Genomic DNA, 25769 nt, shown 5'->3' with positions numbered 1-25769 from the left:
ATAAGAGAAAAACAATACGATTATAGGGTTGATTGGTTTTAAACAGAGGTGGAAAGAGGACTAGTACAGTGGCTATGACCTTTTGGGCTTGTGACCCTCAGAAATGAGCAATGTCCCTTTGAGATCTTTCATCACAGGGTATCTATGAGGAGGTGCGGAGCAGTGCTGGAAGAAGCACTGAGATCATTTAGTTAAAATAGTGATACCACAGCAAAGTAAAAATCATGTATTCCAAATTTTAAGTAAAGTACAGAAATATTAGCATCAAAATATACCTAAGCATTAAAAATTAAAGCACTTATTATGCAGGATGTCCCATTTCAGAATAATATATATTTTAAGACTGGATAGTATACTATATATCGTGATTGATGCGTCCATGTGTGCATCATTTTAATGTTGCAGCTGGTAAAGGTGGAGCTCATTTAAAGTATTTTATAGCCTTCTGCTGGATTGCTTGAGAATGTCCTCCTGCAGATCAATAAAGTCTTAATCTGTAATAATACACCACAATTCATTTGATGATCATATGTTGTGTTATTGATCGGAATCTGGAAAAGAACTAGTGAATAAAGTTATCAGATCAATGTTTTTCAGTAAAAAGGAGAATATTTCCTCTGAACTGAAGTGGAGTAGAAATATAAAATAGTAGAAATGGGAATATTCAACTGAAGTACAAGTACCTCAAAAGTTGTATTTGAAAAGTACTGTATTTGAGTAAATGTAGCTACTTTTCCCCACTGTTGAGGTGATTTTTCCTTCTGTATTTGTAGGATTTTTAGAGGTTTAGAGGCATGAAAGTAAATTTATGTAACTTTGTCAAACAAATGCTGATGTTTCTTATTCCTTTAACCATATAAGGACCCCTTCAAAAAAATTTTGGACCCCCCAGGAGAAACACTGGACTAGAATAACCTTCTCAAAAACCTGTCTTGTTTAAGAGAAATAAGAATACTTTTCTGTATTTGATATCATAGTTAGTTGAATATCTTTGGGTTTCTCAAACAAAACGTTACCTTGGGCTCTAGGAAATTGTGAAGGCCATCTTTTCTTTGTTATTTTCTGTCATTTTAATGACAAAATAACAAATGGGATGAGTAAAATAATACTTCATTGCAGCTCTAGTTACATAAGAGCCAACGAGGCATTTGATGATGATGGAAAAACAGGTTCAGAGCAAACTGTAATTTAATTTAATGTGCGAATTATCAGCACAGCTGTATTTCTGCTCTTTAATTCTTGCATTCCAAAGTACATATGTAATAAAAAAAATTCAAGTATATATTTGTTTCTGTTTTGGGTTTCTGCAGATGGCAATGTCAAAACTGTTGACCTTCTTCCTTTTTAAAAATTATTTAATTGTATATAAAACAGGAGATTAAAGAACGGAGAAAATGAGTAAAATGAGAGGTAAGGCCATGTAATAGAGCAAGACGTGTGTCTCCAGTGGAATTACATAAAGTACATGAAATAGCTGCTCTGTAACGATGACAGGTGCACATTATATTACTCTCCCCCTCCAGAGACAGGGAGGATAATGCTGATGGTACCTGGGCAGCAGAGCCACCACAGTAGCGATGATGCAGATAAGGTAGAACATGGGGTCAGCCATCTGGCTCTGAAGGATCCAGTACGGGTTGGATGGAGGGTTACAGGTGACACAGATGCCACTGTAGACAAGTGTCACAATGAAGTACAGCAGCACACTGCCTATAATGATCACCCAGTGAACCACCGTCTGCAAGACAGATACAGACAACAACAATTAGATATACTGATAACAACCACGTCAATCAAAAAGGATTCAGATCATCACATTCTGCTTTATTTATGTTTTACACAGCGTCTCAACTATTTTGGAATGTGTGCTGGAGAAATAGATATCCATCAGTTCAGCGCTCACCCAGGCTTTGATCTCTATTGACAGATGCAGCAGGATGGTAAATAAAGAAATTGTGTTCAACGGAATCCCAAAGGTAAAAACATCAATGTCTGAATCCTGGTAAGCCTGTGGGAGAAAACATTTTAGGAAGACATTAGTAAAACAGTAAAACAAGTGGTAAGTGAGAGGATGCACAGATGCAACTTTGCACAATGTGTAATCAAAGGCGGAGAATTCGAGTGTTTCTCTTACCAAATATGGAATGAAGAAACACACCAGACTCTGATAGAAGGCATCGAGCATGGAAGCCCAGAAAGTTGTAAACCTGTATTCCTAGAAACACACACACATTTAAATACATAAAAATACACAAACTAATTAAAGTCTTCTGCGCATTTTATTCAAGACCCAACTCCGTGAACATGTAGCTGCTAACAGAGTTGAACTGTGGTTCGGGAGTGCCACTGACCCCTGCGCCCTGTCCGGTCCTGTACAGTTCAGGAACACCCAGCAGCATCTCTGCAGAAACGTCTTTGTCCATTATCCCAAACATGATGGGCGGTGCAGAGGTGAAGAAGAGGTTGAAGAAAATCAACAGCCAGTAGTCGATCATGGCAGTACCTGAGAAGCCGCAGAAGAACTGATACCAGAACAGCAGGTTCACGTAGGCCTGGGAGACACATTAAACTGTAGATGATTAGATGGAATATATATGTAATATGTTAATTCAGAGAGCAGATACAAGACTCACCACATTCTTATAGAAGAAGTAAATGATCATGTTGGCCAGTCGAGTGTAGCACCAGTGTCCATGAACCAAGAGAAGTTTTTTTAGGTATCTGAAGCGAGAAATAGCGAAATCGCTCGCCATGACAGCCTGCAGATGATGAAGAGTTTTAGGCAGGGGAAATAATAGAAGAAGCATCAACATTTTCAACGCTAAAGACCTCAGTTCAGACCTGCATGCCCTCCTGACCGGATATCCCAATGCCGATATCAGCTGCTTGGATCATGTTGACATCATTTGCACCATCACCTGAAACCACAAAGTGAATGGAAGTTTAATCACATTTACGGGTGAAAATGTGTTCGATTTCCTATATTTCGTCTACATTTTCAAACACTTTCTCCATATTAAAAAAAAAAACTTTTTTTCGAATCCCCAAGACCTGAACTAACTCTAATGTCATTGTGATAGAACACCATGCATCCGCAAATTTCCATCCAGAAGTCCTTGTGAAGGAAGTAGGTGTCTCAGGAGGACATAAATGTGAAATGTGATCTAATGTCCAGTAATAAATTTCTCAGGAAGTTCAGTGACTCACAGCAGGACAAGATCACGAACCTTATAAAACCTGAAAGAACCTGCATGACCAAAGGTAAAGATTTGCAAGATGACTGAAATTAACCTTTCTGTTCCATTGCAACACTTTCTGCATTCTCTCACAAAACCCTAATTTCCCATACAATTCTTTAAACCTTCCATCTCATAGCGGGACCCTGAAACTGAGGCAGCTAAATGGAATTCAGCCATAGTTAATCTTATCATTTACACCTCTGCTTTTCCAACTGCGACATGTCAAAATGTCTATTGTGGAAAATGCCTATTATATCCAAGAATTACAATGTCTACAAACACCCAGCAGTGCACAATTAATTCATCTATTTTTTGCTGGAATTTGGCCCAAAGTGTTCTGACATCATGCAAAAAAATGATACATGGGAAACAAAGTTGTGCAGAATAAAATGACTCACCCTGGCCTCTCGGGGGCCCTCTATAATCTTAATCTAATAATCTCATATAATATCATTCTGTGTGGTAATTAAGATCAATGCCTTACAAAAACACCTGATTTCCTTCTCACGTCAGAAGTCAGATTAAAAGTCAGAGATTAATGCATTTAGAATTATGTGAATAGCTCAACAAAAGCTCCTCACCGACAGCGAGGGTCATGACCTTCAGCTTCTCCCTGACCACCTTCACCACCCTGCTCTTCTGTAAGGGTGTGACTCTGCAGCAGAGCACAGAGCGGCAGTGCTTGGCTAGCTCCACGAAGCGGGCCTGCAGGTCCGACGCCAGGACCATGTTCAGGGTGCGTCCGTCGATCACCAGAGAGATGTCCTGGGTCGTGTCCACATTGCGAGGGTCTTCGCTGTACCTCCTCACCTCTTCCAGTGTGCAGTCCAAGATGGACGTGCATGTGAGCTGGAAAACAACACCTGCTTATTTTGCTGATCACACTGTCATCATCACTTCTACGAAGCTTTCCAAAGTAGAGCTGAAACAATAAATTGCAGAAAGAAAAGAAAAGGGGCAACATTTTTTATAATAAATTGTTTGTGTATGTCGTTTTTCAAATAAAAATATCCAACACTGCTGCTTCCAGCTCTTCAAATGTGAAATTATGATATGTGCTGGTGAAAGAAACATTACTCTGTTGAGTCACGTTCATGATGTCTGACTGTAAGCAATTACGAGGCTCTGGTCCCATCAGACTCATCACTGTTGTGTGTAAATAACTCCAGCCTCTTAGCCAAAAGGGAAGCCGACATGATGAAAAAAAAACTGGGTCACATCCTGTTATCATCTATTTGATGCTGGCCAAATTTCATTAGGTGTGGTAGGCTGATGACTGTGGGAATGCGTCCCTCAGGTGGTCATCGAGTTACAGTGGTAAAAATAATTCATTACCAATACGCCTCCACTGTGGATCATGAGCGAAGGGGTATTTCCTCTGAGGGTTGAATATTAGACTGGTAATTAGATATGAAAGCAGCAGATATTGTATTGGGGTTATCTCACTGCATTCATCATCAATGGGTAGTCCCGTTTGAGCCAAGCACGGCAGTCCCTTTGTTCCAGAAAGCTCCCCATGTATCCGCAGGAGCCGACAGGTAATTTCAGTCTATTTGAGTCCGGGGATGATTAGACGTGGTCAGGTTGTTATGGAGGGCTCATTTCTGTGCTACCAGATCTTTAATGACCTCAGAGAAGAAGGGCCCACACATGACATCTTATCTCTCTCAGATGAAAACCTTTGGTTAAAATGTAAAAGTGGTCAAAAAGGTTTGGCCACTTAAATTGAGGGAAGACGAGCTCACTGGTAAAACCTACTGAACTTTTTGCTGGAAAATGACTTGTCCCGAATGACCATAAAAAAACTCAATGCTGCCCTCTGAAACACGTTGTATGTGGTCTGTGAAATCTAAATTACGCCTCGCCTTAATCTGTTTAAAAAGGCCGGTGTTCAATTTGGCCTTTTTGTGGTGCCAGTTAGCTACTAATGCTACAGGTCATTTGGATTTTCACTTATTGATTAATTCACCTGAAAAATTCATGCACTTCCCACGGTGGCTTAAATATGCAGGCTTAAATTAGCAAGTGGTACATTATCTAATATTTTGCATTATTTTTAAAAACAAGAAAGAAATGGACCTGTAATTAAGGTTGGAAGTAGCTTATCTTCAGGGCTACCCTCTTTTCCCCTTATTTGCAGTATCTCTTGGAAAGAACCTATCCCCATGCATAAAACATCCCATTTTAACTCTATTTCTGCACATGATTTTTAGATTGTTTTCAAATATCTTGCAAAACAACTGTTTGAGACTAAACACTAAAAAAAAATCACCAAGAGATAAGAGTCAGATCAGAAGATTGATACTGCCAGAGTCCAATTAGCTTAGCTCACATAAAGACTGGATACAGCTAACCTTGATCTATCCAAAGGTAAAATCCGCCTTCAAGCACCTGTAAAGCTCCTGCATTTATTATATTGCATTTGTAAAATCTGTACAATTTGTGTAAAAATGTTAATATGCCATTTAAGAGGGAGTTATGTGGTTTCTTGGACTAGTAAATTCTTGGATTCTCTTATTGCCTGGTAACTGCTGGTGGGCTGATTTTGCTTCTTGTGGACAGTTTAGCTGTTTCCTCCTGTTTCCAGTCTTAATGCCGACCTGATCCAACTGGACGCCGGCTCGAGCTACATATTTACTTGACAGACCTGATAGTGGTATCAGTCTTCTCATGTAACTCATCTCATTCTCAGCTAAGTACATCAACATTTTCATTTCAGGTTTAATTTGACAAAACAAATTCAAAGTTTGATCTTGGAGATGAGTCAGAGATGTACAACCATTTATCATTTCACATAAGCACTGAAGGAAAGCGGCTCTGAGTCAAACAGCCAACCTTCAGTGAGGCTGGCAGCGGCCTCCTCACCTTGTTATTGCAGCTCATGTTAATAACCAGGTCTTCCTCTTCCAATAGCCTACAGGCATAGCCAATGTTGACAGCTGTCTCCGGCTTGTCACCAGTCAGCACCCACACCTGGATCCCTGCCTCCCGCAGTGCCACGATGGTGTCTGGGACACCCTCCTGCAGACGGTCCTCAATGCCTGTTGCCCCTGCAGGAGGACACATATCCACTGTCAGGCATGATTCACACATGGAGCTTATCATACATTATGTTTTTCAAGTGTTTGTGAATAATGTGTGTTGGGATAATACCAAGCAAGGAGAGGTTTGTCTCTAGCTGCACAGCAGAGTCCATAACAAGCTCTTCTCTGTTGTCTATAGCAGCTAGAGCTCGCTGTCTGTTCACTGACCAGCTTTCATATGCCCTGAGACTCACAACCTGCAGCACAGGCAGAAGAAAGATGAAACAGAGCTCATCTATTATAAGAAAATGATGCTCTAAATCAATATATCTGATGATGCACCTTCTTTGCAAAGCAAAGTGTACGCAGACCATCTTTAGCATAGCAGTCGAGGTGGTGCTGAGTATCTGCTGCTATTTTCTTCTGATTCCCACGGATACGTTCTGAGCATAATATGACAGATATGTTTATATAGTTTTATTTTCAATTATCAGATGACCAACGGTATCTCACGAGTGGCTTATAGATGTAAATAAATCTGCAATAAGAGTGTCTAAATACACTTTCACCTGCACATACCTGCGTACGGTGTACCAAGGAGCTCCATGATAGTGTAGTCTGCACCTTTAGTGTACAGCACATACTCTTTGGTGATTGGGTGTCGCACCAAAATAGACATTCTCTTCCTGGTGGAGTCGAAGGTCAAGGTGTCCAGCACCTCAAACACCAGGTCCTCCCCAGATGGGAGCCTCACCGTCACACTGTCAGGGGTGCGGGCCAGCAGAGTGAAGCCATACGCCTTGGCTGCATACACCAGGGCTGCCTCATCTGGACTCTCTGCCTCATAGCTCAGATTATCTGAGGTTGTTGCAGGCTGGTTGCACTGGGTTGGAGCGTACAGTGAACATGTTTGGAGCCCACTGCTGCCTCCAGACCCCTCTATTTTTACACGTGGGTTGAAATGGTCCTCCTCATTCACTGAATCCACTGAGACAGTACGATTTTTGTTAGGCTTGTGCTGCCAGGAGGTGAAAATATGGCAAAGAGAGCCAGACTTTTTCGTCAGGTTGGACAAAGTATCCAGTGGGTTGCTTGTCTGATGGGACCGTGACGACCCAGTCACCTGAAAAAAATGAAGCAAAGAAAACACAAATTTGCTTGTGATATAATGTTTTTATGTCGACATTTTGCCCAGACACCCATATGGTGAGAACACAGAAAACTCTGAAAACCTTGTCATCCATTTCCACTCTGTTTCTTTTTGTGCTTTCGCCTTTAATTACAAACTCAAGGGAAAACCCACATATTTCTCCCATCTGTCAGACCTCGGAACAGCACAGTCAAGAGCAGCGAGTACTAAAATTAATAAAGGCAACCCTGGCTGCCCCTGCAAATCTCCCTTTACTATGTGGCTAATTTAGAGAGGACTCAGAATCTTTACAACCGGGGCTTTAAAGATGAAAGAAAATTAGTGCTGACCACTGATGCAAGCACAGGAACTTGAAGCTAAACAATTGAAGAAAACCTTTGAAATTAAGCTTAATTTTTGAGGTTAATAAGCAGAATTATTAACTATTGTTGTGTATGTCACTGATTAAATTATGGAGCAGTATTAAAGCCAGATAGCTGGACACTAGGTTTATAAATGTGTAGAAATCATAGAATAATGGATAAGGTAATCGATTCTGCGCAATGTTTTCTACATCAAAAGTTGGCCAGTTTCTCTTTAAGTTTGCACACTGGGAGTTTTAAGGAACAAATGCTGCGCCCATCTTTCCTCTCCTGACAGTGGCCTCCATCTCTCATCCACAGTCGCAGCAAACGGAGCACTCACCCTCTGTCTCTGAGCTGTTGCCATGGAAACCACCACCGTGTTGCAAATGGCGAGAGCCAGAAAAAAGTCCAGGTAAGGATCTGTCTTCCTGCTGCTGCTGCTGCTGCCGTCGCCGCTGCTGCTCCCTGCCCTGCTAATCTGCTGAAGCAGCTTCCTGTCTGGAATCACCTCAGTTTCCTGTTGGAGTAAAAGTTAATCAGTTTTTTAATTAAAAGCTCATTTTGATAAACTGTTTCTTGCTTACTCTCGGCTTTGACTGATTTGACATGGCAGGGCTGGAAAAAGTTTTTAGCTTTTAACCTTTTCATCCAGTTTTCTTTGCCCGTGTGCGGGGAGAGAGGACAGGAAGTACAGAAGGTGAGGAGGAAGTTTTCATTCATACAAATATTCTGCTCTGTTAGAGACACAGCATGAGGAAAGACAAGGATGGCCTCTGTGCCACCTTGCTGGAACAAACACAAGACGTCTCAGCCTGTATCTCCAGGACTCTGCTCTTTGCCATGTGGACAAAAATAGACACTACTGTACATCAAGACGACGATGACTAATCTATAGTGCACGTTTACAATTTCTGTGACATCCATGGTCTGTGCCAAGTGACGCCCAGCATGACCATATGTCCCGTCACAGACACGGGGGCAACACTGAGCCAAAATGGATGTGCTCATCACTGACACCTAGCAGCTCGGCCATCTGCAGCAGGGACTGGGACCATGAGGCCTTTTGACACAAGGATGGAGGAGATTTGGGTAAACAAATGTCATATTGAGGTCTTTTGAGTGTGTCTGTAGACATGGAACATATTTTAAAAAAAGGACATCCTTTCGTGAATGCTGTAGGAACCGAAAGATCAAATTTCTCAATCTTAGAAACATACATGATATATAACCAATTAGACAACAATTATAATGGAAAGATTCCATTTGCTCCGATGAAATCTGAATTAGATCCATTTTGTTCACTCATACAATAATGACCGGAGCTGAATCTACCAAATTATTGCTATTATTTTTATCATAATAATCTTGTCAGCCCTGTAATAGAAGCAAGCAAGAGCAAGATAGCTGGTTTCATAAATGAGTGGATACACTCATTACATTAGTATGGAGTGGTAAGACACGATGTCTCAATAGACGTCCCATCTGGGGTTGGTTGCAGGGCAGTTCACACTGTAGAAATGCAGTCATGTTTGATTTTGGGGCATTTATTATGACTGCAAGGACACTTGTTAATCAAGAAGTATGAGTCTAATTTGTGGGTCTCTCCAGGTGGCCTTCAGGGAGCTACCTGACTTCACCTCCTGTATGAGTAACAACTGAAACACTGATGACCATTTTCCCCAAGGTGGCTTCCTGTGACCCTGCCTTGACCACATTATAATACCAAGACAGGCAAAACCCACAACCCCACCTGACTCTGAATTAAATATCTGCCTTTTCTCCCTGACTGAGCCACCATCTTACCAGCGGACTGCTGAAGGCCACATCGCTCTGGGCATTTCCTGTGACCTTGCTCTTGGGCCGGCTGCTATGTTGTGTGTCCTCAGGGTTGTTGTCCTCAGTGTCCAGGGACCATCCAGTATTTGGGGGTTGTGGAGGCTGGTTGAAGATGACGTCCTCCTCTGAGTCTGGTTCTTCAAGGACAGCTAGGCGGATGGCTGCAAATCCCAAAAACCATATTGATATCTAGACTATGTACTGTATATTACATGTACTATATATTGAACTAAGTTTCACACACAGAGTAGAATCAAAACATATCATTTGAGAAAGTCTACAGGCAGGGGAGCGGTCCTGTAAGACCCTACAAGAAACAAAACTGGTGCACAGGTGATCTAACTATTCTTTGACTGTTACAGGATAGAAAACATATAGTTTAGCCAGGGGAAAGGCCGTGTTTTTGGCTTAGTAATATCAACTTTACTGTGACCTAAATGTAAGACTATCGTGCTGCATGCTTACATTAACATGTTTACTTACATCTGATGACAGTAACATGCTTCCAGCTAACATGCCAGCGTTGGTATGTCAGTACTATGCTAATATTTCTTGCAAAGTGCTGTGTGTCAGCGTACATGTAGTTCAGTAATGGTAAAGTTTCCGAGGCATATCCTGTGAAGAACTGAAGAATTTGAAGTGATAAACCATCAAACAGACACAACATTGTTCCAAGAACTAATTTGCTTCTGAAGCTGGCCGAAGGGGGGCTGACGTGTTTTCCCGAGTGTTATTAAATACATATGAGGCCGACTGTGAAACGCAGTAAAATGTGCTGCTCATTTTGATTAAATAGAAATACACAATGTGAAGGATTACCATTCTCTTTGTGTGGGTACTCAGTGCCCATGATGGAACATCTGCGAAACACCATCTTGTTCTCTGTGAGGGTGCCAGTCTTGTCTGAGAAGATGTATTCAATCTGCCCCAGGTCCTCTGTGATGTTCAGGGCCTTACACTGCATACGGCTGTCTGTCTCCTCATCGTACAGGTCGATGTCATTAGTGATGAAGAAGATCTGACCAATCTTCACCAACTCGATAGACACGTAGAGGGCGATGGGAATCAGGATCTGAAGGAGGGGAGAGAAAATGGAAACAAAGAGAAGAGAGACAGAGGAGAGTGAGAAAGAAAGGAAAGATATGGAAGTGATGGACAAGAGGTGGTTGATGATTCGATTATTTTAGGATATTAAGAAAGACACAATAAATGTTCTCTTTAATGCACAGTCAGAGTCCTCCACCTGCAGCAGGATGATCATGGTGAAGAACATGTAGAAGCCAGACAGACTGGGACTGTCCAGGTGACCGGTGCTGTCTGGGACCAGGTAAGGGGGCACACCAGGCAGCGCCTGCAGCCATAAGAAGTGACCTGCATGTGTGGGGACAGGGGCATTAATCACACCGACTGTCGCGCAGGGAGGAAAGCTATTTTTGGCACCACACCTTCCCCTGTCTCCTCTCTCTTCTTCTGGTATGTGTTTGGGCCTGTGGCCAAACTGAGTAATTTTTTTTTATTGGAAATTAAACGTCGCCTCATAAATGTAAAAGCATTAATCATGAGTCAGTCTATGTTGTGATTTTATAGTTAAGTTATGTAATTCATCACTGACCTACTGCTCCGACGAGACACATGGCGAAGAGGAGAATGACGCAGAAGATGACGTCTGTGTTCAGCTTCCGCTCTAGTTTGCTGCGCTTGTATCTCGGTCCATTGTTGTTGAGCATGGACTTGGTTTCATGGCCTTAAAGATGGGATGAGAATGTGTTGAGTCAGTTAGCAACAGACTGTCCATATGGTCAATGAACAAGTTTCTATCTTAAAACATGTACAGTGAATTCAAGGACAAAAAACAAGGCCGTAGCACATACACACATTATGAACATGTTTTAAGACTGATCCTGATATTTTCAACCATGTCAGTTAGTGAATCTAGGCACTGCAATGTCAGTCTGTCTGCCATTTGGTCCACACTGAGATATCTCAACAGTTATTGGATGAATTGCCATGAAATTCTGTACAGATAATTGTAATCCCCAGACGATGAATCCCACTGACTTTGATGGTCGTCTGACTTTCCCTCTAACAACACCAGCAGGCCATCCTGTGAAATATCTCAACATCTACACAAAATGTTGTACAGACATTCACGGATCCCACATGGTGTCTCATTGTATTTAACTTATATGTATTTGATTATATTTAAAGCTTTAATTTGTTCATATAAAATATGACAAAAAATAAAATCACATTAAAATCAAAAGGATTTAGTGCTGTCCACCGTAATTACACGTAGCAGCAGTTCATAATGTAGGGATACAAATACACATAAAGTAAAATAGAACAATCATTTGACTAAACATGCAAAAATACTGACATTTTTGTTTCAATTTGGACTCAGAGCCATTTTTAAAGTCCTGGCTATGGCCCTGGACAACAAAAGCACTAAGAGCTTAAGGTCAAAACAGTGAAGCAGCTGAGCAAATAGAGCATATACCTGCGTACACCACAAAGCCAACAGCGTGGTCGGTGTTTCTCACTGTGCAGCCTCGCAGCAGCAGACTCTCGATCCCAGCGCCCACCTTCTCCTTATCGGGTTTCTCTCTGTGGCAGGAGAAAGCGAGAAACCTCCTTTGTACTGTCAGATCTTGTTAGATATTCATTACTGCTCATACATTCCCCATTAGCAATTCTGCTGCTTTGTGACCATAGCTGGACAGCATGGGTAGACCAGCTGTAAGAGCTGTGGTGCCTGAGGAAATCGATTATAGTCTATTACAGCCCCAATAATGCCTCTGGTGGCATCAGAAAGTGGGTTGGAATTAGTTTTGCTCGGCTTCTCTGAGAGGCTCAAAGAAACGGTCCATGTGATCTGTGCATTTGATACTCACACATAACACTTGAAATGATTCAGATTGTTGTTGGGTCTTTCACACACCACGATGCTGTTGAAGCTCTCAGGTTCAAACTCAGGATCCTGGGAAATGAGAGGAGGTATCATGTCACTACAGTATGAATGGAAACTTTTTAAATGTAGCTTAACCTCCATTATTACATGCAGGAAAGACAACTGCGCTCCAGAAATAGGCATTTAGGCTACAGAATGTAATCCAACAGGTATGTGTTCTCTGTCTGTCATTATAATTACAGATCATAACAACAGCAGACTTCCAGTAAGTACTGTCAAGAGATGTCACAGTTATTCTTTTGATGTGTGGTTAATGTTACTGACAAGGAGAAGGAAGATGGTGAGGCAGCACAGAGGGAGGAAGACAGTGAGGGAAGTATGAACACAGGGGAGAAATGAAACCCAGAAACAGCAGCGAGAAGCAAGTAGTGCATTGCCCACCGAGATGCAGAGGCCAGACATCGCCCTCCTCTGCTTCAGGTTGGTCTCTCCATCCAGGTTGGCCGTCTCTATGTGACACACACCGTTTGGGTCCGACGTGTGCAGGAGCAGGAGGTCTGCAGGGACGATCTCATTGCAAACCACCTTCATAAAATCTCCCACTCGCACATCCTTCCAGCGCCTCTCCACAAACTGTTTCTCTTTCCTGAAATCAGACATGTTAGGTACCAACAGTCATTACACATGGTTTTAATAAAGAGACACAAGTCCCCGGCTGGCTTTTCTGTTGATTGTTGACACATTTATTAATCGCAAAATTGGTATAGTGGGCATATTTTGTCAATGTTTATGCAATCAAATGAAATATTGAATCACTCCTTATGGGTAAAAAAAATCACAGCAACTGCTTATGTTAGGGAATAAACAACACCACCAAATGAAAAATCAATGCTGTTGTTTTTGGAGAGCGGCCCAGATGTGTGTTTTGTGTTTTACAACAAGGAAACTTTTAGAGGAAGACACACTGTACGAGCTGAGGCAGTTCCTTGGGTATGAGGCTTCCCAGAGAGCCGCATGCTTTATGGTTTTAACCTGCGTGTCAAGCTGGTTAACCGCCAATGACAAAGAGCTGCAGGTATGTTGCCCTGCATGTAGGACCTGATCGGGTGGCTGCCACTTAACACCACACCTCACCCAAAACAAAGCCAGGAAGGGGGGCATCATGTATTTTTAGTATGTTCTGTTTGGATTATACTTAACACATTGTGTAAATATTGTCCCCTGTCAGGCAAGCGTCACATACGCTTTCAGTATGAGTGCTCAGTTATGGCAGGTCCATTTCTCAAAGTTGTGTTGTGTGTTCTCACATTGCTTGGAGTATATTGCATCCAATACATGACATGAAGGTTTTAAAAAGTATGTCAGTGATTCCACTGTCGTGAAAGAATAGTTCAACAACATTTTTGGAAATGCGGATTTGTTTTCTTGGCTAAGAGATGCAAAATGATTTTTAGCTCTCTCATGCCTTCACAGTCAACATGAACCTAAAGCCAGAGGTTTGACTGGAAATGAGAGAAAGATAGGCTTGTTCTCTCAATGGTAGCAAATTCACATTAATGAATATTAATCCACACAAAAACTGAGTTTTAACATCACATGAGGTCGAGGTGCTGGGCTTTTTCTTTCCCATGAATGGTAAATTTGTTGGATGGCTAGCTGTTTCCCCCTATTTCCTGTCTTTATGCTAAGCTAACCATTCTGAAAGAAAACGACAGCAGAAAACCTTTGGTTTGACAATAGGGGTGATATGAATCACACCTTTACTACTTATGGATGAAACAAACTCTTAAAACAACAGACAGGAACAGCCGATGAGGCGTGGTGACTGGTTTTAGTGACAATAAAAACAAACATGTTAAATGGTATAATAACACGAGTTTGGCGTTTCTTCAATCAGCATGATTAATGGCTGTTGTGTTTCATGTTTGGTACGTCTGAGTGCAGGTGAATTGAGATGAGACAGTTAAGACGACACTGAAGACAAGGCACACTCAAACACACATCTCACACCAACGTGAAAACAACAGGTGGGTGAAGGGTGATGGGAAATGAAGGCGTGCTTCTTGAGAGCTGTGATGAATTAACATTAAATCCCTCTCATCTGACTGCATTCCATGTGGGTCCTTACATGCACTCACTGCAAGCATGAATGGCAGCTCACCTAGATAGAGAAAAAGAAGAAGCCCGTGGAAGCCGAAAATTTATTCTTGAGCTTCTTCTGGAAAGATTTGTATACTTGAAAGAAATCCCAGGCAATCGATGCTGTTCTAATCTTTACAAGCCCAAAATGGAGCTTCAGCATCCCCACCCAGCGAGCCATGAGAGACCCACAAGAACCCGCTCGCCATGATTCATCTGTTGTTTATCTGATTGCGTGAGGCAGAGACGACTAGTGTCTGCTAACAGGCCCAGAGGGACCGGTGTGTTCTCCGAAGTGTCCGAAATGCTGCATCTGGAGTCTGCACTTAGGCCACCTGGACCCTATCAGCACACATGCACATACACATACAAACACAGACGCACACATGATGCAGGCTTTCTGCCAGCTGAGGCTGCACTTCCTCTTCTTGTGAAATTTGAAAGCAAGCAACTGCTGGTTAATGGAAAAAAACCCTTCCAGACGTTGAATATGTGAGGATTCATCAGTGGAGGTGCCTCCAGTCTCACATCACATCCAGAGGAAATCCACATCCCCTCCTCCTCCTCCACCCCCTACTCACAATCACAGCAGCGAAAGGGTTGAAAATGACAGTGTTTATCCTCCTTTGTGAATTATTCATGTTTCATCAGTAATTTAAAAATAGATAACCGCTAACCTTACTCTTTGCTGACGCAATACCCAGATGAGGATTTCATCAAGTGTGCACAATGCGATGGTGAGAGATACTGTTGTGAGGCTCTTCAAAAAAGGAATAATCTCCCACACATTTTCTATTTCTAAATCAAAAATTCTCACGGGGTGCTGAAACGCAGAGGAGGTAAAACACACACACACACACACACAAAACCCACACATCTACACTCACAGACAGCAACATGCTGTTTGATAAGAATGATAAACACAGATGTGGAAGTGACGCTAATGCACCATGAGTGTTTCCACTTGCCACATCATGCATAAACTGCGCTGTGTCCGTATTCAGAGCATGATTGTCTTTGAGTCATTTACCTGCTGTAGATGAAGCATGGCATGTTGTTGAGCTTCTTGTCCGACTGGTACCTCCTGAAGTCCTCCCAGGCGTCCTTCAGGGCCGTCAGAGACAGGATAACACAGATGGGGATAAGTGCTACCTCGGGCTGGAAGGCATTCACCACAGGGACAAAGTTCAGAATAGCCAGGCCTACAAAGTAGATGTTAGCCCAACGGTGAAACTGCTCAAAGAGGTTCATGGGGATGAAGAGGAGGAGGGTGTATTTAGTGGTCTTGATGGCATTGCCAGGGAAGTAGCGGTTGGGTTGTTTCCCCTTCTCCAGGCCCTCATAAGGCAGATTGGACACCAAGTTGCGGAGGTCCTTCTCCCGTGCCCTCTGAGCACTCAGAGCCTCCCTCACCAGAGCCAGGGGGCTTCTCCACGTCATGGCTGCTCTGTCTGGTTTTCTTTTCCTCTTGTCACCAACTTTTCCTTCCCATCCCCTCAATACTTACAGCTCTGATGAGTTAAAGAGACTCTCCTCTGGGCCATCCTCTGCTTGAAAGATTCTCTGTGAGCGTGTGTGGGGCCTAAAACAAGTGACAGCACACCCAGTCTTCCTCTGAGTCCGCCCCTTGCATTGACAGGTGTGTTCTCATTCCTTGCACTGGAGAGTGAAGAAATACAGTGGCAGAAATTTAGGTGTGAGTGCTGCAGTGACTCAGCTGGTTTTAATTTGCTGCCAATAATCTCATTTGGGCAAAGTCCTTGAACCAGTGGCATGTTTCCTGCAGATCTTCATTAATGCATACTTTACATATTGATCTTGTACTTGAAAATAAAACTGTTTTTACAAAAATTTACAAGAACACACTAATGCATTAAAACAAACCCCTCAAATGAGCTGACAATCTAATATTTGCAGAGCAGAAAATTGGTGCAGTGGGTCATAAGAAGATTTGAACTGACAACACAACATCAAGCAGAGTGCAACGACTGCTCGGGGCAAACATACAGTATATGAAGAGTCTGCAGCGTGTGAATGAACACAGCAGAGGGAACCTACACACCCCATTCAGGAGTATACAGATGGAGAACACAGTCCATGATGCTTAAAGACACTGACGACCTCTTTGCTGTTCTTAATACAATGAAAGATAGTAATTAGCATGATTCTGTACTGGCACATGTAATGGCCTGTTCACTTTCCCCTCATCCACTGAGAGGTCACAGGTCAGTTACAGAAGTCTGAAAGCTGGGCTTGAAAGATTTCATTCCCAAACACTCTAGCAGAGCAGAATTGTTGAAGGTTTTGTATGTTGAGGGTTGAATCATGTTGATTATACAGAATTAGGTGAATCTACTTACATGTATGTGTGAGACTATTACGTATGATCGACTACAACAATGCAGCTCCTTGCACAGATGGCATGCGTGTAGGATGCCTTCCACTTCCTCATGTTGACATATGTTGTCCTCTCCAGAAAAGGCTGCAGAACCTGTTTAGATTTGCACCAGATCTCTAATTTATTGTGACACAGTTATAACTGTAGTAATGAAACTATATGCACCTGGTTAATATTCGCTACATATACAGGAATTATAGGGGAATTGCCCACAAATGGAGATAGATGGGCCTTCATTGTCTTTGACATTGATTTATCACCAATCAAAGAATTTAAATGATTCCCTGTTTTGGCCTTGAACAGCTGACACAGGCAGGTTCATCTCTCCCAGGTAGCTCAGCATGTTTTTTCCATCCCAAGACGTGTACAGCAGGGGAGTGGAGTGACGTGAGTGTGCCAGACTCACCCTCTCACCCGTCCCAGTCAGCTCTGGCTGGCTTTGGTTTGGCTGGCACAATGATTGCACAGTGGCGCAGCTGTGAGTCCACACACACACACACACACACACAGAAACAAAACACACTCTTGGACACGTCTCACACACACACACACACACACACACACACACACACACACACACACACACACACACACACACACCCAGACATGATTCCACAGAGCAGAGGTCTGTGCATACCTAATTACTCCAGTGACATGGAAACACTACAAAGTAGAAAGCATCTGCCTTTTCGCCCCTCTCTTACATGTCAACACTAATGCCCTTTTTGAAAAGAGGGAAAGAGGGAGAGAGAGGGCAAATTTAGCACAAACCATCTGTCTACTGTCGTGAGATAATACATCTGTTATACTGAGAGGGAACAATAACGTAGAGCTGATTTTAACCAATGCATGGAGGAACCTGGAACAAGGTTACATGTCGCGTTACATCACTTTTTACACCACTTTGCCTTTTTAGGTAGTTTTGCACTTAGAGTTTGTACTCCCAGAAGTACAACACATACACACACATACACACTCACACACACACACTCACACACACACAAAGGCCACATGTAGTCCTATTCAGAGGTCTCTTCCGTTTCTCAAAACCAAACAGCTATAAATTGCACAAACATAAGTAGTCTCTCTGAGTTACATGTTAATTTGTCCTCCAATTTTCCTGAGCCCGATGAGGAACGTCCACTACTGTATATTTAAGGTCCTCTACGTGTCTGAAGCTTGACTGAACCATTTCTCACACTTAAAATCCTCATTTCTGCATATATCCTAATTTCTTTTTCCTAATGTTCATCAGAAATTTCCTCAGTCAAAACATCCTCCAACCGTTGGTATCTCATTGTGTTCTTCTGGTCCTCTAAGTTCAAAATCAAACATTAGCTGCACATTAGTCCCTGCTAGAACAAAATCCCTTTTTAAATATTAAATATTCAGTGTTTTGCACCATCAAATATTCAATAGCATCCATTTAAGGCCTGCAACAGTGGTCAGGTCAGGAGGAAAGTGCAGTGCAATGCAGTGTAGAGTGCAGTTGGTTTGCTGAGTGAGGGGGGGATGCAGGGGGAGGTCAAACATGGATGGATGGATGGATCTCTGCCTTTCTTGTCATTTTCTTTCTCTTCCTGTCTTTTTTTTTTTTTTTTTTTTTTTTTTTTTTTTTTTTGTAAGGCCCCTGCAGCCAGCAGGCCACAGTTGAGTCCACAGAGTGCCTCCTTATCTATGGCTCTCTGCGTTAATGTCCCCTGAGGCCGGGGCTGGCACTCGGCCCTGCTCAGACCCCAGCCGAGCCCATCTCAGCCCAGACCACCACTGCGGCCTCTTGCTCCGACTCCTCTGCCTCTCCATCCATTATGCAGGCAATCATCCCCAGCTGCAGCCCTCACATCTCTCTATTCACCCCTACATTTGCCTCTCTCGCCTGCCTACTCACTCCCTGTGTCAGGTTTAGTTGCTCACTCACTCATTCAGACACTCAATCAGCCCGACAGTCAGTAATCATAAACAGCCTCACATTCATGCAGGACACATAAAAGCGCCACCCGTGTACTCTGTTATTGAAGTGATAGAGTTTTAATTGAATTTAGATACATCTTCATAATTGCTGACAATCATTACACAAGATATTTACAGTCATTATGAAATATTACAATTGGAATTTACAGAAACTTTGTACAAAATATGCCTGACTTCAATGCCTGGATAGTGGGGTCCTTGTTTAGTCATTTCTGGAGAACAAAACATTGACCCAAAAGTCACTGGTGTCTGGAAGTGCTTTAGTTTCAGCAAGTAGATGCTTTTAGAGTCCATTAAAAAGAAAGAAAAGAGAGAAAAGTCCAAAAAGTACAGAGTCAGCAAAGTTGTGAATTGTGTTTTTCTTTTTCCTCAGTTAAATTGCTCTTTTTCTTTTCTTCTTTTGACTGAATGGAACATTTGATCTGTAATTCAACTGCAAAAACAACAACAGAGACCCATTTAAATAGAATAAATCCATAATATTTACACAATAATGTGAGTATTGATTTATAAAAATGAATCATCTCTTTTTCTTTAAACATGATTTATGTTTATCTACAGTTTTTCAAAACAGAAACCTAATCACAATGAAACGCATCATACTTCTATCATTCAATTCTACTGATAATGATGATTGTGGATTGCCATATTTATGCAGCAACTCTGGTTGCAATGAAACTCAGCTCATCTATCAGCAAAGTTCTTACACCAGCTTAAGTTGTGTTAAAGCCATTCTCCGCCTCTGAAGCTCCTCACACGATGGCAGAAAGTACGGAGGAGTCAAATGTTCTCTTTAAAAAAATATCACATGATGAAATGGACTTGATTCTGTCAGCACAGCAAAAGCAAAAAATAAACTTAGCCAAAGCGTCAGTGTCCAACAGTCCCGCTCTTTCACCGGAAAATATGAAACCTTCAACAACTGAAGAAGCTTTCTCTGTTCAGCATTGGCACCATTAAAACCTCACAGGGATCTCCAGAGAAAAGAGCGCCCCCTGCTGTCCACCTGTTGCCATCCAGCGATCCTCAAACCATCCACCCAGGTGGGCCATGCTAAGCCAAAGCTGCAAAACGGTAACTGACAGACTTACCTCAACTAGTAAAACCAAAATACTTTGCGCTCCATCATCATCATGACTGAGATGCAAATGAAATCAAACATAAGCATGCTTTTAAAGGATGTTTTTGATATACAGTAATTATAGGAAAATAGACTATCAAGGATGACTCCTTTAAAATCATTTATAAAGCTTTCCTGGATGCAGACAGCTCGGCTACGAAGTAAATAGATACTAAACAAAACAAATCCTTAAAGTATATGCAAACACAAGCATAAATATTTGATCCACAGAGAGTAAGCTACGAATGACAAATATTAGTGATATATTGAAATTCTGGAACAGGCACCATTTCTGTCTTTTTAAAACTCGCTCTTCTTTTTCGAGTGTTTGTCAGTCGTTTTAAGGTGTTTCCCAAATCCTAAAAGAGTCACTGCTGACTGAAGTGTTGGGTGCTGCTGCAGTCCATCCAAAAGTCTTTGCATTCTCCTCACTTTTTCTAAAATGAACCAGCTAAAAAAGTTGGTGCACTGTTCATCTCTCATTCTCTCTCTCTCTCTCTCTCTCTCTCTCTCTCTCCCTCTCCCTCTCTCTCTCTCTCTCTTGATTTCTCTCACCTTCCCTAAATCCCCCTCTCCCTTCCCCCCCTCTTCTGTGCATGCCCGCCACAAGCAGGCCGCCGGACGCCACCGGGTTTAATGGACGTAGTAGAGCCAGTAGACGACGTTGAAGAAGGAGAAGACAGTGGGGAAGATCATCCTGGACCACTTATCGATAGAGTTCACGTCGGACAGGTCTGGGATATTCACCTTGAGCTGGGAGGCCCGTCTCCGTAGGCGCGACTTCTTCTGGGCGTGGCGCTCCAAGGCGCTATGGCCATAGTTCTGGCGGGCCATGGCTGCCCTGCGGTACTGCAGTGTCGAGCTATCATAGGCCAGCATGGTGTTACGGGGGTCTCCGGGCGCTCCCAGGCCCCGGGACAGATCCCCAGCCCCACCCATCTCATTCTTCATCTCCAGGGTGCTGAACAGGATGTTGTCGTCGGGAGTCATCTGGGTGAGGGTGTAAAAACAGGTGGAGCCATGAGAAGTTACTGCCAAAGGGAAATCTGTAAGTGCTTTCAACTTCTAACTAAGTCTAATAAGATTAGCATTCAAAACAGGTGCAGCTACAATGATCGTTAAGTAATTCACTGCTTAAAAAATACTGATGAGGTGCTAGAATGGGTAATGCAAATGAGTCAAAAATTGTGTTACTTACAGTGAAGAAATATTCTAAGCACTTTAAAAGCACTAAGTTAATTATTGATCATCTGTCAATCAATATCTGAGTGATAATACAACCACAAGACTATGAGGTAACATTCCTGGAAGAGCACAACGCACTCCACAAACTAATTCTCATGGAGAAATCTTCATTGTCATCTCAGAATTTCAACCAGAGTGTGGTTAAAATTCTGTCGATTCACAAGACAAACTGAATAAAAAAAGAGAAAGCAAAAGGAAAAAAATGTGACAGGAGAAGGTTGAGAGAAATATTAAGGACTTTGCAAAGATGGAGGAGAGGTAGGCTAAAAAGGTTCGGGGCAGGTCAGGAAAGACGTTGTGGGAAGTGAATTCGGATCAACATTTCTTCATCCATAGCCTGACTTCTGAGGAAAAACGTCCCTATAATCCAATCCTGTCCCGCTGTAAATGGAGCTTGTTGTATTTTGCTGTTTTTGTGAAACTCACTTTGAAGCGAAGCCACTTAGTTGGCACTATTCATCAAACTGCATGTGATCTCTTTCTCTTGTCTGACGATCCTTTGGTTTGTTTTTTTTTTTGTTTCAATTGCTTCACTTTGTTTTAAGAGCGTTATCAATTGCCTTTGAGATTGTCAAGTATTTGTATCTAGATGATATCATCTTAAGAGAAGCTACTGATGTTTTCTTCTCTCTTGCCATATTTGTCATTTCCCTTCAATTTAGATGTACAGCCCAAGTTAAGGTTAAGTTCATGCCTGCAGAAATCAAACTGCTAAGCCATGTTTGTCAGGAAAATGCATGAAGAGCAAACCAAGAGAGGGAAAAAACACAATGGTGGGAGTGATGATCAAAGTTGCCTTAAAAATCTATAGAAATCAAAGAAATGCACAAAAACTACAGCATTTTCCTCTGATCTGGGTTGATTCAGATTGATGACATTGTTAGTTTTGACTTTCAAAACCTCCAGTACCTTATTTCTTTGCTCGCCTAGTCCTAATGCGGCATCGTCCACAAAGATGGGATCCCACATCGAGTCATATGCGTCAATTTCCCTCTGTTTCATTCTGGCATACAGAGCATCATCTCTCTGAACTACATTTCCCACCAGCCACTGCAAGCATACAAAATCAGCACTGTTACTTAGGGGAAATCGTAGCTTGCCACACTCAGAAGGAAAGGGTGTTTTGTTTTATGTTTTTCTGTTGCTGTTGTTCCTGCTGACGTTAGCAGCTGAATGAAATTTAAAGGGAAGGCTTTGGCACCACAGCCAGTGATTTTTCCAAGGCGCCTTGCCCTTTGAGAGACACAGAAATATGGAGATAAAGTGAAAGCCAATCATTGCTTCTGCATTCACTCTTTCAGATCCTAGTCTGAGCAATAAACTTGATATACAAGGCTAAACCAGTGAGAAACGGAGAGCTAGAGCAGGAGTAAAGAGTGCTGGTAAAGGACATCAAGCATTGATCACAGCATCACATTGACCTTGAGAGGAGAAGAAGTCATTTACTCCCACAGAAACAAACACACACATTAACTGACAGCACAGATACTTCTACAGGAAGTTTGCCTGCACATGTACCTTGTTGGGGTCGGGTCTCAGCTTCTCGTTATTGGCCGTGGCTGCTTTCTCAGCCGCCTTCTTCTGCCGCTGGGGGCCCTGGCCGAAGAAGATGTAGTTGACGAAGGCATACTCCAGCAGGGCCAGAAAGACGAAGACGAAGCATCCCATCAGGTACATGTCAATAGCCTTCACGTAGGGGATCTTTGGGAGCGTTTCTCGCAAGTGGGTGTTGATAGTGGTCATGGTCAGCACCGTAGTGATCCCTGGATACCACAGGTCACACGTTTAGAGAGAAAGTCTTTAGACGCTGAAAGACATTTTCATCATCATCCGTACAGTAAAAACAATAAGGTTGTCAGTTTGACCAAAGGTTATGTTAAGATGTTTCGCCATGCTAGTGGCATGGCTCTAAGGATGGTGATATCAGTTTAATCCAGACTGAAATATCTCCACACCTATAGAATAAATTCAAATGAAATTCAGTGCAGACATTCATGATCCTCAGACGATGAATCCTGCTGACTTTTTTTTCTAGCGCCACCCGCAGGTTGACATTTGTGGTTTTGAGTGAAATGTCTTCAACTGTTGAATGGATTAACATGAAATTTAGTGCAAACATTCATGTCCCCCTCAGGATGAATGACATTAATTTTGGTGATTCCATAGAAAATTTCACAATGGAAGAAAAAGAGCTGAGTGAATCCCATGTAGACTACTTCCTGCTAACAAGTTACAGGAAACTTTTACTGCTCGTCATCCAGTAAACTACCGGGTATTTGTTATAAAGAATGGGGAAAAAGGGAACAACTGTGTCTTGTTTCCCTGGGATTTGGCCTACATCAAAATAACTGAGATCAGGTGTTCTTCTTCAGAGATGTGAGTGTGTGCTGGCGAACATAAGCGTTCATTTTCATCATGTACATTATATAGTATTTATAGCAAACAGAAAGGCCTGAAAGAACGTGAACCCATATGGATAAAAAGATCCATCGAAGCCTCCTGAGACTGAAACTGTGTGTTTCATGTGGATAAGGTTTACTGGATATCCAATCATATATACAAATGGGCCCAAAACAAACTATAGGCTGTATAAAAAGCACAGCATTACCACTGTAAACATCTGCGATTAGTCACAGCACGATTCACCTGCTTTTTTGACATACGCGCATTGTGTTTGATACATTAGTCATCTGCATGCACAATCTGCATTTGGTCAGATTCACACGTATTATAAATAACCCAGAAGCCAGCAGTGTCACTGTAGCATGGAGCCTCGTCTCTCATTGGCTGCGCTCGCTCGCTGCACGTTCTCAGGACGCTGGGAGGGGGCAAGTCTTTAAATCACGTTACTCTCTGAACGCACCGTCTGGGGCTCCAAACATGCATGTGTCCCACTTCAGAAAACAAATGGTGTGTGACAAGAACGACACACATAAAGCTCAGAGCCATTTCCTCTGCTGCTCTGACCTGTCATACCCAAATTTAACACTCAAGGGAGATTTCGTTTCAGCGACAGCGGTAGTTTCACATTAATGCAAAAACACTGACTGTAACATTTAAGGTGCATTTAAGCGAAATGTTGCCACCTTTGTTTGGCTGTAATTTAGCTGTGATCTGGCTCTGATAAGCTGGGATCTGTGACCAATGAGAGGCTCCGACAGACAGACTGGCAGAGAGAAAGACAGCACGCTTCAAGGTCGAGCTGCAGCGCTTCTCGCTCTGCATGACTCATGCATATAGTCATCTCTGAACAACAGACATTTAGCCAGGCAGCCTATCACACACTGCTATCACTCACATGCTTCAAGCTAATGAGAAGAAAAGTAAATGCTGGGAAAACAGTCAACACAGAGATCAGGCTCATGACACACACAATAATGTATGGATGTAAATCAAATGTTAAATGGCCCTTTTTCTGGTCTGTTATCATTTAGCTTTGGGTTATTTCCCAGGGTCACTGTTCAGCGGTGGTGAGGCGATCCTACCAAGGGCCACTCTGGCAGCCGAGGCGTCGTAGTTGATCCAGAAGGAGACCCAGGAGAGGATGGTAATCAGGATGGAAGGCATGTATGTCTGGAGGATGAAGTAACCAATGTTCCTCTTCAGTTTGAAGCTGAGGGACAGGCGGGGGTAGGAACCTGAAGGAGGCACAGGGAGAGAGGAAGAGGGATAGAAATAGATTTTCCTCCCTTACGCCCACTAAAAGCTATATAGAGCCTGCCATGTTCGTCTCCAATACCAATACTTTTTTGAGTGTCAGGATTTCAGTGTTGGAACGTTTTTCATTCACAGTAATAATAATACGCTGTTTTTAGGTCAAAGAAGCCTGTTGACTGTTATGGTGTGTACCTGTAGAGAAGACCACGTTCTTAGAGATGAGCTTATAGTCAACAATAGAGAACTGTGGCAGCTCTATTCTGTCGACCCCGGACACTGCGCCGTCTCCTCCTCGCCAGTAAAACTCAATATCGTCTGTGGTGTAGCCATCTGCAGAGGAGAAACCAAAGCCTGGATACTTAGAGACACATTATCATTGTCCATTACTGGTGTATAATACATCATGATGTAGTGCCGTGAGGTGAAATGTCTAGCGCAGTAGTTTCCAACCTGAGGGGTCCAGACCCCTGTAAGGGGTCACAAAGTACATCTGAGGTGATTAAAGAATGAAGACAAGATGATTAAAGAAAAACATTTCAGACTAAACAAAAAAAACATTTCAGACTTTATTTTAAAGTGCTGCAAACCAAAGGGGTTAAGATTCGCTTACACACACACTTTAAAATTGATTTTCCATCTTCAAGAAAGCCATTGGTTTCTGTTTATTTCAATGTGAATACTGACAGTGACTTGACACCATCAAGACTGGACCACATCCATCACAGTAAACATTTAGCCA

At 42.4% G+C, this 25769-nt stretch overlaps 2 protein-coding genes across 3 annotated transcripts in view; both read right to left on the bottom strand.

Annotated features, from left to right (window-relative positions):
* Positions 1–16195, bottom strand: part of atp10b (ATPase phospholipid transporting 10B) — a 17237-nt gene extending 1042 nt beyond the window's left edge. Inside the window, exons 1-20 of the mRNA XM_076738500.1 lie at positions 15670–16195; positions 12942–13146; positions 12484–12569; positions 12090–12196; positions 11205–11336; positions 10836–10963; positions 10412–10664; positions 9560–9753; positions 8097–8273; positions 6842–7385; positions 6605–6705; positions 6393–6519; positions 6105–6289; positions 3821–4088; positions 2842–2918; positions 2634–2759; positions 2352–2552; positions 2135–2215; positions 1904–2008; positions 1551–1738 (exon numbers count right to left, since the gene is read on the bottom strand). Of these exons, the coding sequence (XP_076594615.1) occupies positions 1551–1738; positions 1904–2008; positions 2135–2215; positions 2352–2552; positions 2634–2759; positions 2842–2918; positions 3821–4088; positions 6105–6289; positions 6393–6519; positions 6605–6705; positions 6842–7385; positions 8097–8273; positions 9560–9753; positions 10412–10664; positions 10836–10963; positions 11205–11336; positions 12090–12196; positions 12484–12569; positions 12942–13146; positions 15670–16079 (3695 nt within the window). The 5' untranslated portion in view covers positions 16080–16195. The remainder of the gene's footprint in view (positions 1–1550; positions 1739–1903; positions 2009–2134; positions 2216–2351; positions 2553–2633; positions 2760–2841; positions 2919–3820; positions 4089–6104; positions 6290–6392; positions 6520–6604; positions 6706–6841; positions 7386–8096; positions 8274–9559; positions 9754–10411; positions 10665–10835; positions 10964–11204; positions 11337–12089; positions 12197–12483; positions 12570–12941; positions 13147–15669) is intronic.
* A 2847-nt stretch (positions 16196–19042) lies between these two features.
* The window catches only part of gabrb2a (gamma-aminobutyric acid type A receptor subunit beta2a), a 31071-nt gene continuing 24344 nt past the window's right edge, over positions 19043–25769 (bottom strand). Inside the window, exons 6-10 of one of the 2 annotated variants that reach the window (XM_076738501.1) lie at positions 25223–25360; positions 24859–25011; positions 22892–23136; positions 22283–22423; positions 19043–21118 (exon numbers count right to left, since the gene is read on the bottom strand). In XM_076738501.1, coding sequence (XP_076594616.1) covers positions 20762–21118; positions 22283–22423; positions 22892–23136; positions 24859–25011; positions 25223–25360 — 1034 coding nt within the window. In that variant the 3' untranslated portion in view covers positions 19043–20761. The remainder of the gene's footprint in view (positions 21119–22282; positions 22424–22891; positions 23137–24858; positions 25012–25222; positions 25361–25769) is intronic. The other variant, XM_076738502.1, reaches the window with a different exon arrangement.

The sequence above is a fragment of the Chaetodon auriga genome, chromosome 9, assembly GCF_051107435.1.
Source record: "Chaetodon auriga isolate fChaAug3 chromosome 9, fChaAug3.hap1, whole genome shotgun sequence".
Classification (NCBI taxonomy): Eukaryota; Metazoa; Chordata; class Actinopteri; order Chaetodontiformes; family Chaetodontidae; genus Chaetodon; species Chaetodon auriga.
The sequence above is the reverse complement of the archived record's forward strand: the minus strand, read 5'-3'. Positions and strand labels throughout refer to the sequence as shown.